Here is a 19,676-nt window from a genome sequence, read left to right as displayed (position 1 = left end):
TGTTTATTTGAACATTGAATTGCTCAGAAAAAGTTCAAGAATTGTTTGCCTGGTTCCAATTGTTATTGAACTGGTTTTGCAACTTGTTTTAAAGAAAATAGTGAGTCATAAACTGGTGTTCCAATAATTTTACAATTATACGCAGGGGGCCCTTTCAATCAATGATATGCTGATGCGTATAATTTAATGAGATATAATGTTCTGTAACTTTTTACATAGATACTAATTCATCTGTAGTTAGATCTAATGCTGATAAGTGATAACAATGATTAATTCTCATGATGCAGAAGTGCCATGATTCTTTGGTTTATTTAATCACAGTTACTTCTTACTGATGCGATGAGAGCTACTTTGCAGGTTTTAACCCTTTCAACAGACATATTTCAGTGGATTCAAAGGAAGCTCCTCTTGAATATCAAAGCTATCATGTCCAAGTGACTAAATACCAAACAACACAATATGTTAGTAATGTTACTTACATCTGCAATACCTTTTGGAATTGCTGCTACAACAAGGTAACATCATAAACATATTTTTTCTAAATATTTTACATGCTAAGATGATTTAGATTGTGTGATTTCCAAAGATTTCATAAATAGTTCTTGCAAACATAATTCAGGGACTGATGTTGAGAACTTTTTGTTGGATCTCTAAAGCTAGTGTTAGGACAGTATATTCAAACATTGCTACTGTCTACTTATAGTCACAAGCCTATAAAACTAATATGGTTTAATAGTTTGGAGAAATTATGTCTATAAGTTTGTTGCTATCGTGTTTCATAACAGTACTTGTTACCAATTGTACAGTTGACTTGTATTTATTAAGGGTGAAAGACATTTGAATTTGAATTTGACGACTTTATTTTCTTGTTTCTCCAAGTTATAGACACTGCCTGTCATTTAATCTGTTTAGACCTGCTGGATTCTTGTAACTTATTTTTTGTTCTCAGTAATCCATTCCATCTCTATGGTTTTTCTCCTTTTATCACCAAACTAGAAGCATAGGTTTGACGAGTAGTGGCATCTGGAAACTTGTTCATGTGCTTTTTTAAATTACTTTTTTAAGTGAGTCAAGAGGGTTGACAAAGAATACCATATACTTGAAGATGAGGGCTACAAATAGAAATTTTTTTGAAGAAACAATATACAAATTATTTTTTTTAAAGCTTTCTGTAAATCTTTGTATAAATACTACGCTCTCAAAACACCTTGTAAACCTTGAGAGAAAAAACTAAAGTGTTGAGAAATATATCTATTTGGAAGACGATCTAATATTAGTCAGTGTACAAACTTCCAACAAATTTTATTGATTTGTTTAGAGTTAGCAATGACTTGGTAGGACAAATAATATTGAGTTAAGTCAAACTTGATGCAGAGCTTGAATTTGTAAGAGCCAAAAGTGGTTGTGAAGATTACTTGGACTTGTAAATTTGTGATAAATTAGTGAAAATTTGGTGGGTTGTCAAGAATCAGACGTAATCTTGGAATAAAGATGATTTAATATAAACTTTTGTATGCTTTTCTTTAATGTTTATCTTTGTGTTAATTGACAAAGGATTCAAATTTGATTTTAGATCTTACATTTGTTTTTGATTTATCAAGAAAATTGTTTTTCTTATTGTATGATAAAATTTTTCTTAAACTTCCCTTATCCTTTTTTGTTAAATCTACATCAAATGGTAAATGCATTTTCAGTCTAAGAAAAAGTTTAAAATTTTTAAAAACACAATTCAATCTCTATTTCTTATTTAATATTTTCTCTGAAAATAAAATTGAAAGCCGATTCAATCCAAATTGCTTTAAATTGGATCGAATCAGATCATATTAAAATTTTAAACTAAGTCGATTGAATGATAAATTAACAAAACTAAAATGATTGGATCGAATGATTAAAATAACACTTAAATGATGGTGCTTGATTCTTTGAAGAAATGATGACTCCCAAGGTTACATGATATCTTAAAATTAATAAAGCATAACACTTTATTTTAATTTATTTCAAAAAATTTAATCAATTTATTTATGAAAATATTTTTCAATTAATTTATTTATAAAAATACTTGTGAAATTTTTGTGTTTTCAAAATCCATAAGTTGAAACCAACAACTTCAAGATAAAAAATTATACTCATATTTCACTTGTGGCTTGTTTGTCCGTCAATAAAAAATTATACTCATATTTCACTCAGTTAAAATGATACTTAAAAAGATATCCAACTAGATAAGACCCAGGTCGCCTTAGGGGATTAGAGTTTTGATGTGTAACTTATGCTTTCAAGTCTATCTTTTTTCAATAATTGTTTTTCCAAACAACATAGTTAACTCTTTTTAATATATAGGGACTAATGGATAAAAATATGTTTACGCTAATGTGTTCAATTAGTTCCTTATAGAATAAGAATGAAGCGTGACAATTTAGAGTGAAACAATAATTATAAAACAATCTAGGATTGTGATGGGATTGTGACTCGCATGGATCATTTTTTCCCGATTCCAATTTCTATTTGGTTAATATATTGAAAATAGTCGGTTGCGTATTCAATCGAACTCGAAGTGACGTGCACCAATTCTAATGAATCCTCACCTCAGCTAAATTTCTTTTCTAGCAGATATTTTTTATTAGGTGTCAAACATTTGTTAATATAATTTTAAAGTTAATTATCATCAAAATAAAGAAAACCTGCTACACATAATATATTTTTTTTTTACTAGTTTTACGTTAATTATCAGCTCGCGCACATACATATATATGTATATATATATTGTAATTATTATCATGGGTTTCAGTTCATGGCTCTTAATTATCTTATAGATTTACATTGGGTTGGATTAAGAAGATGACATGCAGATATTTCAGGTCAATATTATTTCAAGTCGTGCAGAGCCATTTTGAACGCGAGCTATTTGCATGATATCTATGGTGTGTTGCGCATTCAACGCCGGCGAGGGCGTGGCGTGGACCCTGCAAACGGGACAGTTGGAATGGGAGTAGAGCCACGCGTCTATGCACGCCACGTGGAAAAAGTGCATGCATTCCGGAAGCCTCCTCAACTCTTCACCCTCTTCGAACTCTTCCAAGCACACAGCACATGTTTCATCACCCTCGTTACCATCACTTTTCTTCTTCTTTTCGTACTTCTGGGCTGGAATCAGGTGCGGCACCCGAGCGTTCTCTCCCGTGCGCCGCCCTAGGGCTTCTTCTTGTTCTGAATTTTGGTTGTTCGCCACCTGGCGGTGGGTGCGGCAAAGGATTACGAGATGGAATATTGTGACCAGGAAACTGGCTGAACCCATGGCTATTAGTATGGTACCGATTTTGCCATGCAACAGAGGCTCATCACCATTGTCCATAGATATAGAGAAATGTGTTCACTATGACTTTAATTAATTCAGACTATAAAGTCTAGAGACAAAGATAAAGCCGGCCTTGGAATATTGGCTTAGGTTCTATACAATCGTCTTGTTTTTATAAATGCAAGAAATTCTTAATGTTAATTTATTGTCTCTTTGTTTTCTAGGTTCCAACGTCTTCTGGACCTCCTTTCAACTTGTCTTAATACATTTTATGAAGAATATTTCTAATATAAAAATAATTAATCCAAAAAATATTATAAATTACATCTTATTAAAAAAACATTTTAAATTTACGTCTTATAGACAATAACAGAAGAAATATAAGAAATTTCACGCCTAAAGCTACAAGTGAAGCTCATTTTACGCATCTCTTGTATACTCACTAATTTGGATTTCCAAGTGTCTATAGCTTTGCTTCTTACCGGAGGTTATTGGAATCCTCTCCATCATTTAAAACAAGCATCCACTGTGTTCAGAGGCGCCAAAGTCCTCTTAACGATGTCTTTTCGGCTTTCGAACATCCGAAGATTGTATCTTTCATTTCTTTGTTACTTGACAGTAATATGTTAAATAAATTAAAACAAAGCATACCTTCACGACGATCTAGGTACGAACATCTAATGATAAATGTGGTGATTCATAGATCTATTATTTTAGACTGGTTGATCTAGTTCGTCACTTTTACAAACTTTTTTTTCTTCAAAATAGGTATGCTACAAAACAATTTACCGGCATATGTTTGTTTTGATCGTAGATCAGGCCAAATCAAAAGTATGACCATTTTATATGATGCATAACAGCATCTTTAATGATAAATTTTAAATTAGGATCTTAGATCACTTTTTGATAGATCACATAATATCATTTAGGATGAAAGATCTATTAAGATTTGTCTCATTTTTTTCTTTAATATATGATATATTTTATTTTAAGATCTTAGATATTTTTTATAGGTTCCGCGTGGATCCTATTTTTTAATATTTTATTTAGTTATTTGTTAAATTAATTATTTTTTCTCTCCTATCCTAACCAAGCTCCCTCACACTTCCTTTTTCTTTTTTATTTTCCCAAGGTTCACTCCCTCATCCTAACCCCACTTTTTATTTTTTCTCTTTCTTTTCATCTCCTTCCTCTCTCCTGACCTTTCATCTTCTTCCTTCTTTTTTTTTTTTCTTTTTCTTCCTTGTCACTCCCCTTTCCTCCACCTTCTTCTTCCTTCTCCTTCCTCCCTCTCCCTCCACTCCACTTCACGCCTCGTCATCGTCCTCGTCCCTCTCCCCTAGTGTTATCAAATGGCGGCCATGGCGGCGCCATGACGGAAAAGTGTGATGAAATTTTGAAAAAACGTCACCAAATAGCAGTGGCGTGGTGGGTTGCTAATGGCGGTGCCATGGCGGCCACCATAGCCATGGCAGGTCATGGCTGAATAGCGGGAAAGGCGGAATAGTGGCCTTTTTGTTTTTTTGCGGTAGGTGTTGGGCTGACCCGACCCAACCCTACCCGATAATATATTTTGAAAAGCGCAGCAGCCATGAACAGAAACAAACAGCAACGAACCAGCACCAGCAGCCACCACTACCAGCAGCGATGACGGCAGCGGCACGACCCTGCGAAGCAGCGACCAACAGCGTCGCAGCGACCAACAGCACCACAAACGACGGTGACGAACAACAGCGACACACGACAGCGCGAACGGCAGTGACGCACAGCGCGAACGTTGTGGACGATGGTGCGTTTTTTCTATTTGTTTTTTTTTGTTGTTTGACACCCATTTTTTATGTCTGCAACTTTTTTTTTCTATTTGACACCCTTTTTATTTTTTACACCCATTTTTATTTTTTTTTTTCTGTTTGACACCACGTTTTTTTTTTGTTCAGTCCTCTTTTGTATGAACTCATGAAACTTTTTAACTTTTTTAGTTTATTTGAATGCAATCCATTGATTTTTTTCAATTTGAATGAGTTTATTTGGTGTTGGTACTTGGTTATATATATATATATATATATATATATATATATATATATATATATATATATATATATTTTTTTTTTTTTTTTTTTTTGTCCGCCATTTTCCGGCTACGCCATCCGCCATATTTTTATGGTAGATTTTTGGCTTTCCGCCATGAACCGCCATCCGCCATTAACAACATTGCTCTCCCCTCTCGCGTTCACGACCTTCCTCTCCCCTCATTGGCCTTGTGGCTCCCCCCTCACCCCCTTTGCGACCCCCTTCCTCCTTCCTTCTTTGTGGCCCTCCATCATGACTGTCCACGATCGTCTATGACCCTCCGCCGCGACCATCTACAACCACCTCCAAGTAAGTTTAGCTTTTTGTTCTTCCTATTTTGTTTTTTTTTCTTCAATGACCTTGGTTGTTCCCACTGATTTCTATTTTTTTTCAATATTTTTTGTGTTGTTTCAGATATGTCAGAGATCTTCAGGGTTCTTGTAGAAGAACCCATTCTCCACCTTGGAGATCTCTGGTGCCTCTTTATTGGGAGATCCACACAAGGCTAGATCTTGAGCTCAAGATCTTTACTCAAGATCTAACATTAAAGATGCTCTAAGTGCTATACAATGTGAAGTTGTAATTCATGATTGTTACTTCAATTCCTTTTTCTACGCATTTGTACACTTGTCATGTCACATCATATAGTACGAAGTTGTAATTTGTGATCTGCAGCTAAAAGTTACAAGATCCTATGGTGTAACCACAATGCTTGATGCAAAAAAAATTAAACAATACACCTACAAATTGCACTTTCTAGACTATATTAATAATACTTATGGATTGTCTTCTCTGGATTGTATAAGATATATGGATTGTGTTGTGCATTTGAGGGGGTAAAAACAAAGAGTACCAATGGGTCATGAGTCAGCCACACAAGTGAACTTAACATCACACTTCAACCCAAAATCTTAAAGTTCGTGTTGTCCAATCTTCTTTTCCTAGGCAAACTAAAAAAAGATGTGACTCAATTTTCTTTACCATTAGTTGAGATATTTGGGGACCAAGCCGTGTAACATCTTTTGGATTTAGATATTTTGATACCTTTATTGATGAATACTCTAGATGTATTTGGGTTTATTTAATTAAAGACAAATTTGAACTTTTGTCTATTGTCATGTCCTTTTTTAATGAGATCAAGAATCAATTTGGAAAAGTCATTAAAATTCTTCGTAGTGACTATGCCAAAGAATATTTCTCTTGAAATATCTCTTCATTCTTATCTTCACATGGAATTTTACATTAGTCTACATGTTCACATACACCACAACAAAATGACATAGTTGAAAGAAAAAATAGACACTTAGTTGAAACTGCACATACCTTATTGTTAAATGCAAGTATTCTTGTTCATCATTGGGGGATGCAGTTCTCATTTACTTTAAACAGAATGTCATCTTCATCTCTTAATAACATGATTCCTTATTCAATCATTTTTCTCAAGGAACCTTTATATCATGTTTCTCCTATGATTTTTTGTTGCACATGTTTTGGGCATGATGTCTATCCAGGTCTTCATAAAAAATTTGCTAGGGTTGTCAAATGTGTGTTTCTTAGGTATTCTCATCTTTAAAAGGGGTACAAATGCTACTCTCCAATCACTAAAAGACATTATGTGTCTATGGATGTTACCTTTAAAGAGACTTATTTTTTCTCTTCTTCCATGCAAGATCCTAATTTTGTCCAATGAGTCTTACCTATCATATCCTTTAGTCTAATGGTTTCTCTTAATTGTGAGGACCTTAATCCAACAAGTAGTCAGTTTCACTTTCCAACCAACAGTCCACCTGAGTTGCCTTCACCTCATCTCATTATAGAGCATAACAGAACATAGAGAGCTAACATTGTTCAACAAGAAGATTCTTCTAGTTCATGTTCCTCCTTAATCATTCCTACTATGGATCCTTCTCCATCTTCTCCTTTTGATAACAACACAGGTTGGCCCATTGCTCTTAGGAAATGTATTTGGTCTACCTGTAATCCTCATCCTATTTATAATGTTGTTAGTTATCATCGTTTATCTTCTTCATATTTTGCTTTTATCTCCTTCGTGTCATCTCTTACAATTCCTAAAAATATGTATGAAACACTTGTTCACCCTGGATGGCAACAAGCCTTGATTTATGAAATGCATACTATTAAACATAGTGGTACATATGAATTGGTTTGTCTTCCTCAGGAAAGAAGGCAGTTGGTTGTAGATGGGTCTAAGTTATTGAGGTTGGTCCTAATGGTGAATTTGATTGTCTTAAGTCTCGTTTAGTGGCTAAAGGCTACACTCAGATCTACGATCTTGATTATTGCGATACCTTCTCTCCAGTGGATAAGATCACCATTGTTTGTTTTTTTCTTGCCATGGTTGCTATCTGTCATTGGCCACTTCATCAATTAGACATAAAAAAATGACTTTCTTCATGGTGATTTAGAAAAAGAGATTTACATGGAGCAACCTCCTAGGTTTGTTGCTCAGGGGCAATCTGGTCTAGTTTGCAGACTTAAACGTTCTTTCTATGGACTTAAATAGTCTCCAAGATTGGTTTGGGAAGTTTAGTCATGTGCAATGTTTTGGGATGAAACACAGTAAAATGAATCACTCTATTTTTTATTGTCACACCTCTTCTAGGAAGTGTGCATATCTTGTTGTTTACGTTGATGATATGTTTATTATAGAAAATGATACACTAAAAAATCTCCCAATTGAAATGACACTTGTTCACTCCCTTTCAAACAAAGGATCTTGGTCAACTTGAAATACTTCCTTGGTATATAGGTGACTCAATCCTAAAGGAACATTGTCATTTCACAAAGAAGGTATGATTTGTACATTTTAGAAGAGACCGACATGATTGATTGTTGACCCATTGATAGTCCTATGAATCCAAATCAAAAGTTCATAGCAGAATAGGGTGAACCATTTTCAAATCTAGAAAGATATAGAAGACTAGTTGAGAAGCTCATCTATCTCGCAATCACCAGACCTAATATCTCATTTGCAGTTGGGGTTGCTAATTAGTTTATGCAACCTCCTCATGTTGATCACTGGAATGTTGTAACTTGGATTCCTAGTTATATCATGAAGATAAATGAGATGCCCAAATCTTTGGGTATTGTGATTTTGATTGCACAGGTTCTCCTATAGATAGACTCTTTAACACAAGATAGTGTCTCCATTGGTGGAAATCTTATCTCTAGGAAGAGTAAGAAACAGTTTAATGTTGCTCAATGTAGTGCAAAAGCCGAATATAGGACCATGGCCACAACCACATGTGAGTCGGTGTGGATCAAACATCTCCTTCAAGAACTACAATTCTATGAAATTTAGCCAATGAAATTGTATTGTGATAACCAGACAAACTTTCATATTGCTTCTAATCAAGTGTTTCATGATAAAACTAAGCACATAAAAATTGATTGTCATTTTATGAGGGAAAGCTACTGTCCAATTAGATTTCTACCGAGTTTGTTAGTTCAAACAATCAACTTGCATATGTTTTGACTAAATCCTTGAGAGGGCCTTGTATTGAATTTTATATGTTCCAAGCTTGGAGCATATAATTTATATTATATGCTCCAACTTAAAGGGGAGTGTTGAATTATTACTTGTATACTTTTATATGTTTTGGTTGTATTATCTTTTATGTTGTATTTTTCTCTTTCTCCTGTTGTAGTCGAATTGCAGGGTGCCTTAGTCTGCACCTCTACTTTACCTGTTGTACTTATCTTTTTCCTTATTTAATGGAACCTCTCAACCGAGTATGCTAAGAGAGAAGCAATATTTCCTTCACATATTTTTTCTTGAGTATTTTAATTAAAAAATTATGAACCTCTATAGCCAACCCACCTTCTCCCTCCTCTTATTCACTCACTGAATCCAAAACCCACAGCCAATACAATCCCCCAATCACACTCATGATATTCTAACCTATAGGATTCAATGTTATTTTCCAAGTCTGCAACAAATCTAATTGAGACTCGTTGTATTCCAAGCCCGCAACTTTCTTTTTTATTTTCCCTTCATCTCCAAATTTGACTTCCAGATCTACAGAGAGAGTAATGTTTTTCTACCCTGATCTAGTTGCAACAAACCCCAAAAAGAAGTTGAGGGAGAAGTAACATTGTTGCATGTGTGCAAAAGGAGAAACAAGTGTGCATGCAAGAGAAACGACACGATGGTGAGTTTCCATGCAATCATTCCTAGATCTATAACTTGAAAACTCGATTAAGATATGCGTCTCATGCTTCAAATTTACCACAAACGACGACATACGATGGTCCATGACAACACCATCAGGCAAAGTGAGGGAGACGACATGAGAAACCAAAGGAAGGAGAAGAGCGAAGGTCAAAGAAGGTGGGTAGCAGTGTGATTATGGGATGTTGTTTGGTGGTGGAGGTTGTCAATCTGGGCAATTTGTTGATGATGGCTTGGTGGTTGGTGATGTGGTGGGTAGGTTGATGCAGAATGGACAAATCTGGACGGTAGTGTTAGTGGTTATAGAGGTTACGTGTTTGGATGGTGGTTGTGGATATTAGATTGGAGGAGATGATTTTGGTTTATTTTTAAAATAAAACATAAAGATAGTGGCAATTTAAACCATCACTATGTTAAATTAATTATTTTAAAATTTAAATATTAATAAAACATTAATGTTTCAAACAGAAAATTAAAAAAATGTTCCAAATGATATATTTCAAAAACATAAAATGACCAAATACTTTAAGGACTACCTCCCTTCTCCAGCCCTCCTCTCAACCAAACAATATGTTTAATCAAAATCCCTTCCTTCCCTTCCCTTCCCTCCTTTGAACCAAACAGCCTCTTAATGTTGATTTGTACTAATAATTTCCTTCATAAAGACAAGCACTAAGTTAAAAAAAAATGAACAAACTTGTCGTAATTGTACGTAAATAGCCTTTTATCAGATGCATTTTACAGAAAAGTCGTTGCTTTTAACCATATGCAGAATCAACACTGTTGTGGCTTAAACGACAGCCTCTTCTCTACACCTTGTAATCTAGAAAATGGACCTCCATGAGTGTAAACTATATCAGTAAACTTTTCAAGTTTCTGGTCAATCAAATTATTAGCCCCGGATCCTTGATATGTATTCCACAACTTAGTGACTCAAGTAAGCTTTGAATTAAACCATCCAGAAAATTTGACCACTGATATGATATTCTGATACATTTTGTGTATCAATCCATGGCCAGGTTCCTGGATAGAGGTAAGCAACCAGTGGTAATCTGACAATGTTGAATTAGATAATGGCTCTAGAAACTCACACCTTTCTAAGATGTCTGGTGGAGGTGCTCCATCAACTAGGTTGCCATTTATCCTCGGCCCACCCTTGGTTAACTCCACAGGCACATTGGCTGAATGACCTTGAAGATGAGAGGGAGAGGCACCTGGGATCACCTCCTGCTTAAAGGGGAGTGCTCTTGCAGATTGCAGACAAAACTCTATCCACTGATGGATCAATGGTGATGGTCCCCTGATGCGTCCACCAATCCGATTTGTTTGAATCCTAGAGGCAGCAGGAATTGCCTGGGAAAACAAAAACAAAGGTGAAAAAAAGTCAATACTGCCTAGTGTCTAAGGAAATAAAATTCTCGACTAATTTATTTGTAAATTGAACACAACCATCATTAAATAGGTGTATCTGAATCCCATTTGATAGCTTATATACAATTTTCTATTGCAGTATTGCAAGGGTGCCACTACCAGTTTCCAGATACTATATTATATCATTCTACGTAATAATTTCTTATAACCATTAATCTAACAGATATCAAACCCTTGCCTTTCAAAACAAAAAACAGATATCAAACCCTAAAAAGCAAGATAACAGTAAGAGTAATACCCAAAGATCTGCCCATAAACTCACTCCGGACTTTGGAACAACAACGGCGACATTAGACATGCGTTTAGCAGCAGGAATAATATCACTACTCCATCCAACAGCTACCCACGCATCTCCAACCCCAAAAGCTTTTAAATAGTTTGAACTATCAAAGAGTCGAACCTACAAATACATATAAAATGAATAGCATCTTAAATTATTGTTTGGAAAACAAAAATGAAAAATATTCTGTCAAGTATTGAATTGTAGAAGGCTTCCCACCTCTATTTCAATAAAAAAACAACAGCATCAGTTGAGACATCATCCAGTAACAATACCTGTTTTGCTAGCAAAGCCAAATTATGTTTAACAACATCTCTCCCACCATTAACTTCTGCGTTGATGTCATTTGTATTGTAGGAAGCTCCCATATATTTCAAAACTGCACCAACAACTTCTCTTGGAGAATCAACCATCAAGATCCTCCCTGCAAGATCAGGACGCCACAGATCTGCCCAGTCCTGCAATTTCAGTTCACATGCTCTCATAAACACTATAATGTTGTGTTTGGTTTAGAGGATGAAAATAGAAGAAAAATATTTGAATTAAAGTATAGTGTACAAGGCATCCACATAAAACCAACATTATTACTCTCCCCCTCCCTCAAACAAACACAGCATAAGGGTTTTACAGTGTCTACTAAAAACAACCTACCTCTACAGGAGCCAACTTATGCTTTTGAAATTTATTTGTCTTGTATGCTATTACCATGCAGCCCCATCGATATGGAGAAGCCCATATATCACCTTTAGGATCTATTTCTCCCTCACAGTTCCTGCGTAGGTATACCTGGAACTTTGTTAGAGCGTGTACCATATGCTATCAAGAGATAATCCAAAAAGGATAATAATCAACTTAACATTGTATACACTATAAACCCAGGCAAATGCACCACAAATCAAGAAGATGTATATACCAGAACTTTCCAAAATAATCACAACTAACTAAACATTGTATATGCAAGAATTAACCTAAGGGATATGCAACATGAATCAATAGACCAGGTTTTTACTATGATGACTATCAAGAAACGTTACAAAAGGATAATAACAAATTACAGGGGCAGACGTGCATAGTGTGGATGGGGGCCATGGTTTTTTTAAATCTAATTTTTTTAGTATGTACAATGTATAATATTTTAATAATAAACTAATTATATTTATTTAAAGAGTTTGATTGTAGAAAATAATAATATTTAAGTATTAATTATCTATTTTATTTTATTTTTTGATAAAATATTTTTCCCTTTTTATAGTATTCATTGTGAAAATAATGACATATTTTCTCTTTTAAGAAAAATATACTATTTTTTTTTATAAATCCTATTTTTCTTTTTATGGTCTTCATTGTAGAAATAGTTATATTTCTTCCTTTTATAATTTATTTTAAAAATTATAAATATTTATATTTGTGATCAAATAACTTTATTATCCTTTCTTTTATATTGATTTTGTAATAATTGATTTGAAGAATTAAATGGTACTACTATTTATAATTAACCTTTGTCTATAAGATAAGTTTATGAATACCAAGTAAGGAACCACTTGAATTTTGAGACATACTAACAAGTACTTTTTTAACTACTATTCTTCATATATATTTTTTTGTTTCTCTCGTCTGAACTTTGTTCTTGTTATTATTTGTTAGTCTTCAATCAACTTCTAGTTTTGAGTGTATGAATCTATAAACAGCGTTGTATAAAATTTGAAAAAGCATATTCTCAAAAAGAATTGAAAAAGCAAATTAAATATTAAGTTGTACTTCGAAGAAATTTACATTAATAAATTTTTGTAAAATAATTAATTGGGCTTTTTTATTAAAAAAAAATAGTAATTAATTTAGATTTTTAGTATAAATTTATCCAACTCCATTCTCTACACCAACAGATCTGCTGTCATCATGAGACTTTAGGCCGGTCTACGTGGACCATGCCTACCCCACCACGGTGGCGCAGCTTTCCCCCAACAAAGAGTGACTTTGTTATGAGATTAAAAACTCATATATGCAGTAAAGACTGTTCATTTAATCAAGAAATGCAGAATTTTCAAATTCAATTCCTATTAGTGAAAATGAAGTTCGAAATGCATGTCATTCTGCGTCCAGTTCAGCAGTTTAAAGTTAACCACTTGCTCAACCCTCTACCAACAAGCATCGTACCTTCCTTATCCACATAAATCGATCTTGAATTTGAAGTTGATTTTTCTGATATGACGTCATTGATTTACCAAAAAGTAGAATTAAGAAGAAGAAAAAAATCTCAAACTATTATGTGATTAAACTGTTGCCATAACATTCTTAGAACTGCAACTTAACAAACAAATATTTATCATAAATACATAATACTGGATTTGTCAAATTTTTTAAATTTGTTTTTCAATTGTCTTCTCCTTGTAGAAGGGATGCACCGTATCAATCAGCTTACAGTGCATTGCTGATGAAAAATCAGAAAAGAATTTCAAGAGCTAAGTGAAGTTGATTTTTTTTGGTGTGGTGAAGTCGAATTGTTTATAGCAAAGAAATTATTGTTCTGAGTTCTAACAATTAAACATAAGTTGAACGGAAATGGTAGGCTCAGACATGCACAAACACTGTCATCATAGAGCAAACAACTTGCTTTGGTCCTCATCAGAATCAAGAAATGTTCTCGGTCATCACAGCCCTTGGTCATTATATAATTTTAAAAACAAGTCAACAACAAAATCAGCATTAGAAGAACCCAGTTTTAAAATGAAAAATTAATTTAATAAAAAATGTGGGCATGCAACAGTCAGAATTGGCAAAAGATTTGCAAGAAATAAGACAGGATCTGGTCACACACATTGACTTTGTTTTGAAGGAGTTAAGAGTCCTCTCTGCTCGTATTGACAAACTTAATCGGTCCCCTGACCAACAACCTCCAAATCATTGCCTACAGCGAAGGCAAAGGGAAGTCGTTCGTCCTTGCTTTCATGTCAATTCTAGAAACTTCAAATTTTTGTGTGATCTATTTTGTTTGACTTCGTTTTCGATTAAATTAGAATCGGCAGGGTAGGGATTTAAGTGGGACCAGGAAAAGACGTTGTGAGAGACGGGGGAAGGAAAACACAGTTGAAATTCATGCAGAGAGGGAAAAAAGAGGGAGGGAGGGAAGATCGCTGCCGCCGGAAATCGCCTCCAGTGAGCAGTGGCATGTTTTTTTACTGGTGCAGGTCGAAAAACTGAATGGAGCAAGAAGAGGGAGAAAGAAGAAAAAAAAATCTAGTGGAGAGGGTGCATCATATGGCTGTGTGAGTGAGATAAATCTGACGGTCTACAAATGTGGTCCAAATAAACCACTTACACAAGTGGTTCATGCTAGTCTTCATCTTTACTTGTATGTTTTATTTAAGACACCTATAACTTATTGTTTTTTTTATTCGTAAGAATCGAAGGCAATGTCAAGGGTTTACAATAACTCACACCCTGTCCAACCAATTGAACTAGACTCCCTTGACATAACTTCTTATTGTTAATTATGAATGTCATGAATTTTGAGTATTTTTTTTATCATTTTTGAGAATTTATATGTATATATATTATACATTATATAAACTATAGACTATAAAAAATTTCAGAATAGTGGCTATAACGCTATGCTCTATCATGCTATAGCAGTTTTGGGCCAGCCGCTACGTGCCACTATCTGAGGTTCAAACCATTATTGGGTGATATTATGTTTTTGGAATAAAAAGCTGGTGTAGTGATAGCACTGTACCATGTAAGCAAGAGCTCACTCTGATTAATATTCAGGTTGCTAACAAGAAATATCATGGCTATTGAGGTTCAGACAAATAGCTGTCAATAAGTATATAACTACAGATAATAGTGGTACTTCACTGTCCAAGATTACCTATACTCCATTTCACTTTTACATTTCCTTAGAACTTCAAGTGTTTTCTCTTAACCCAAGTTCACATTTAGGTTTCCACCTTATATCCCAAAATTACTTTTTATTTGGAAAAAAATAAACTAAAAAACAAAAGAAAGAAAACAACAAGAACAAAGCCTTATCCCCCTTTAGAGTCTAGAGTTACAATCTTTCGGTTAAGATCTCTCTCTCTCACCTTGTTAGATCATTAAATAGAAGAAAGATATGATTAAATTAAGATAGAAAAGCCACTGAATTTCATTGAATTCAAATGGAAAAAGGAACTGTTGGCTGAATGGAGCAACAGAATACACAGGAATAACCCCAAAAGTAGCTATGGAAGCTATCCTCACAGGACTAAGCTTAACCACGACACTGTCAAAACTTCCCTTTTCTTTCCCGAACATGCAATATAACTTCATCCCAACAACGCTTCTATGTGGTAGTATTGTGCATCCTTTTTTGGTACAGTTTCCTAACCAACCAACCCCCCCCCCCCCCCTCTTTTTCATTACTCCCTTATCCCTTCTATTGTAAACTTCCAAGACTCTTGGGTCATTCAATCTCAAGCCCACTTTCAATTTCTGCAGTTCCTGGCCTAACAGTCTCTCTCTTAAAATAAGGTATGTAGGAACTGTCTCTGATATATAAGGAACTCAAAAAAATCTACTGTGATACAAGTTCTATCAGTTTAGCACAAGCATAGAAGTATGCAGATATAAATGGGCATGCATACAAGCATGTCACATAGCCAAGTGAACACACAGAAGCATTCAGACAACTATGATGTCTTGGTTTGCCCCTATATGGTTTTCAAAATAAAGATATACATATTTCAAATTTAAGCTGAACTAAGTTCATGAAATCAATTCTTTTGTTATAAAAGAAGCATGCAACCAATATTGAGAGACAAGTCCAAAGGAGAAGAAATACAAAATATAGGGTTACCTTCCATTTGTCATCTAAGCTTTTAAACCACTCCTGATCTTCTACATCTCTTATTGGCTCAATTATACCTTTGTTAATAGCAAATTTGAGCCATGAATCGCCAATACCAACAATATCAGCTGCCAAAGCAGATGCTGGGCCAATTTTTCCTTTAGTAAAAGGAATAGATGGATCAGAAAACATGTTCTCAAGACTTGCATAATACTTGACGTTAAACTTCATTCTCCTCCCTTGAGAATTTATGAAGTCCTAAAAATGAAAAAAAAAAATTAACATGACAAACTATAACATAAGTTACTGCAAATCTAGATTAAATTATTTTAGCAACTATAAGTTGCTTAAAATGACATGGAAGATTCAAAGGAAGCTACAGTATGAACTGCTAATTGATGCAAGAAAAGAGTTAATAACAGGACACAATATTAGGATTTCAGAGAACTTTTGAGCAAACAATACACATCCAGATTGGGAAGAATACAGAAAGACCATTCCCAGGAACCGGCACAGAGAGAAAATACAGTACAAACAATAATAGAACATGTTAATTAATCACAGAAAACAGGTTAAGGAATATATGTTACAGACCTTGATCCATGAAGGAGGTATGGAACCACGCAGAGCAACAACTTTCAGAGGAACAGTCAATGCAAATGTTTTAGATTTCCAGGCATTAAAAGCTTCCTCTAATTCCTTATCTACTACAGTTTCTTTGTTGTCTTGTTTTCTTCCATCCTGATCATCTGTGAACATTAAACCACAAATCACAACATCATGGATAATTATGTGTGTATACATGCATAAACTAAGTAGGTGCTTATCATTATGACTTCTCTCAACCTATGCTAAAACAGTCAAAACAACTGATGGGTAGCAAGCGCTATGTACATTTGATTACCAGATAGAATTATGGAGATCCATAATAAATTTTGTAACATCAACTTCAACTTCCTTACTAAATGGCGGTAGCTAAAACAAATTTTAAATTGTTAAGGTAAATGACAGAATTAAAATATGAAAATATACAAGCAAGGAAAGAAGAAATTAAAGAAACAAAACACCCCAAAATCCTCCCCATCTTTTGTTCAATTTTTCATTCTACTCTAGGTTCCTAGTGTCCTTCCTGAGGCAGCAAATTTTTTTGAGGAAATAATAGACTTTCTTTACCCCTTCAGTAAGCAAAGTCTGTAGGATTTAATTTCAATAAAAAATCAAACAATTAAACTTATTAAGTAATCCTCATCAATAGTTTTGCATACATAATCTAACAATACCGCATACTTAAGGGAAGAAATTCTGCATTAATGTTTTGGTGAAACTGTTCCTTATTCAAGTTCAATATAATTCTAGCGACTAACATGGTGTGTTGGTGATAGGAGCAGAGGGAAAATGAATTGCGGATAAATGCCTTGGATTCAAGGTCAAGGTAGCCTCCTACTATAATAGGTAATGTTACTGAAATATTTCTCTTGATTTATTATTGATGCTGATCATGATTGTATAGGCTACTGAGAATCAAATACACACGCACCAATTTACTACTAACAGAAATTGCACTCCACTACAGCACTACTAACCATCTACCCCACTAATAACAAACTTTGTCCTTTTGCTAAACAATCACCAACTATGCTGATAGTGCTAGGTGCCAATTACACGTAGTCTTTGAGATATGCTGGTTTACTGGCATTCCGTTTGTGCCTGCTATTGCTGCTACCTTGGGCCTCTGTGTTGTCTGCACTTGTAGGTGGATTCGGGTTGCTATCAGTTGGTGAGGTATGATTGACAGATAATTATGCCACTTAAACACGTGATCAAATGTTTGATCCCAGGTTATGTGTATGGAAGAGCATATATTGGGAAAAGTTAGTTACTCAAATGTATCTCAGTACCTCAAGGGATTAGCATCTACTAGCTGTCAGCTAAGAGATATCCTAGTTTAACCTAAAAATGTATAAATTCATCTAACATCAAGGAACCTAAGCGTTACCCTTTTGTTATCTAAATATTTTCAGATGCCTTGTTTTTTTTATGAATAACTACAAAAATATACAAAATCAGACTGTCACAGGGACATTTTTCGTAATTATTAGGAGAAATTAAAAACTAAAAAAAAAATCAACGTTTACCAAAATTAGTGACAAAAACTAAAAACCACACCAGAAACCACCGAATTCAACTATTATAATTAACAACAACACTAACAATAACATATCAGAGAATAGAGAATGTTGGGCTTCTTGGAAACCTTGAACAGTTTGCTCATCCTGAACCGTGGGTAGAGCCGCCGCCGCCGGCGGCGAAGAGGCCAAGCACATGCGAACGCCGAAGCAGAGAAACAGCACGGTGGAGACGGCGACGCGCGTAAAAACCTTGAGGGGAAGGGGCTGGTTCCGGAAGCGCGTGGCGGTCGGAAGCGAAGGCTGGGGGTGGCGACAGAGTCCGGTGACCGGATAATGCAACTGCGGCATTGAATCGCGGTAGGGGTTTGGTGGGGATAATGAGAAATGAATGATAATAAGGGTTTGGGAAAAGATAAGGGTAACGCGGTGAGTGTAGACCGAGAGGGTAATGCGTTTGTAGCAACATGGCCATTGTTGAGAGACTCAAGGCCAACAACCTCTACAAACCATTTCTTCGATCAAAATGCTCAGTCCCCATTAGTTATCACTTTGACTGCTTTTTTTCAATCCGGTCTCCACCCTTTATTTATTTATTTTTTAAAAAAATACTAAGTTGGTGTTTACAATTGTATAAACTTTTTATCCATAGAAAGATTTTTTTCTTCTCCATACCCACAACTTAAACTCAAGATCTGTCTAGATAAGTTGAATAATCCTGAAAAAATTATTAGGTAGTCCAAAATCATCAAATCATCCACCAGACCAATAATGATATGACATGTAAACAATCAAAAATATATTTATTAAATTGAAAATATATTTAATTATGTTATTTAAGAAATCTTAATCAATTTAAAATATAAAATTATCTACGTATCATATAATTATTTGTTGAAATCATGGAGATTATCATAAATCACCTAATAATTTCTCATACATACTTGTTGATCTACATGTTTGGTGGTTGTCTTTTGCTCTACATACCATTTTTAATCATTTTTTAGTTTTTAGTCCCAACCATTTTAAATTTGATTGAATTAAAAATACTATATATATAAGGATTCATTTGTTTAAGTTTAATTGTAAAATTTTTTTATCAAACTTTCATTATTTCGTGAATTTTATCATTCAAGTTTTATTTTTGTGAATTTTACCACCCAATTTTCATAATTTTGCAAATTTTATCACTGAATTTTTTTTTACAAATTTTATTATCCAACTTTCAACATTTTGCAAATTTTACGATCCAAAAATTTGATTTTTATGTATTTTATAATCATGCTTTCCTAAAAAATGTACTTTGCCAACATGTTGGTAATAAAATAATCTAAAAAAAATCAATTTTCTAGATTTTTGAACATCGGTGGTGATTATAAATAATGTAAAAAAAAGTAAATTTTACGTTAATTGAAGTAAAAAGTCACTTTTCTACATCGGTTATAATTACAACTGATGTCAAA

The 19,676-nt window shown here is 34.3% G+C and overlaps 2 protein-coding genes and 1 non-coding gene across 3 annotated transcripts; all 3 read right to left on the bottom strand.

Moving 5' to 3' along the window:
• Window positions 1–1,771: 1,771 nt before the first annotated feature.
• On the bottom strand, window positions 1,772–5,142 carry LOC100809606 (RING-H2 finger protein ATL39). The gene has a single exon (XM_041010279.1). It carries the CDS (start codon window positions 3,347–3,349, stop codon window positions 2,852–2,854), a length of 498 nt encoding a protein of 165 aa, XP_040866213.1. The 5' UTR covers window positions 3,350–5,142; the 3' UTR covers window positions 1,772–2,851.
• Window positions 5,143–10,177: 5,035 nt separating this feature from the next.
• Window positions 10,178–18,789, bottom strand: LOC100809061 (uncharacterized). The gene is given in 8 exon segments (XM_041010278.1): window positions 10,178–10,907; window positions 11,224–11,385; window positions 11,541–11,723; window positions 11,917–12,051; window positions 16,097–16,345; window positions 16,682–16,836; window positions 18,342–18,525; window positions 18,527–18,789. Coding segments are annotated over 8 exon segments (1,650 nt in total). The 5' UTR covers window positions 18,689–18,789; the 3' UTR covers window positions 10,178–10,487.
• On the bottom strand, window positions 13,829–13,922 carry LOC112999840 (small nucleolar RNA snoR126). Its single transcript, XR_003265058.1, has one exon. It is a non-coding gene; the product is annotated as a small nucleolar RNA snoR126 (small nucleolar RNA).
• Window positions 18,790–19,676: the final 887 nt, after the last annotated feature.

The sequence above is a fragment of the Glycine max genome, chromosome 16, assembly GCF_000004515.6.
Source record: "Glycine max cultivar Williams 82 chromosome 16, Glycine_max_v4.0, whole genome shotgun sequence".
NCBI lineage: Eukaryota > Viridiplantae > Streptophyta > Magnoliopsida > Fabales > Fabaceae > Glycine > Glycine max.
Note: the sequence above shows the minus strand (reverse complement) of the source record. Positions and strands in the feature narration are given on the sequence as shown.

Coding starts and splice junctions, on each gene's coding strand:
- LOC100809606 (XM_041010279.1), bottom strand. CDS start 3,349: ATGGACAATGGTGATGAGCCTCTGTTGCATGGCAAAATCGGTACCATA.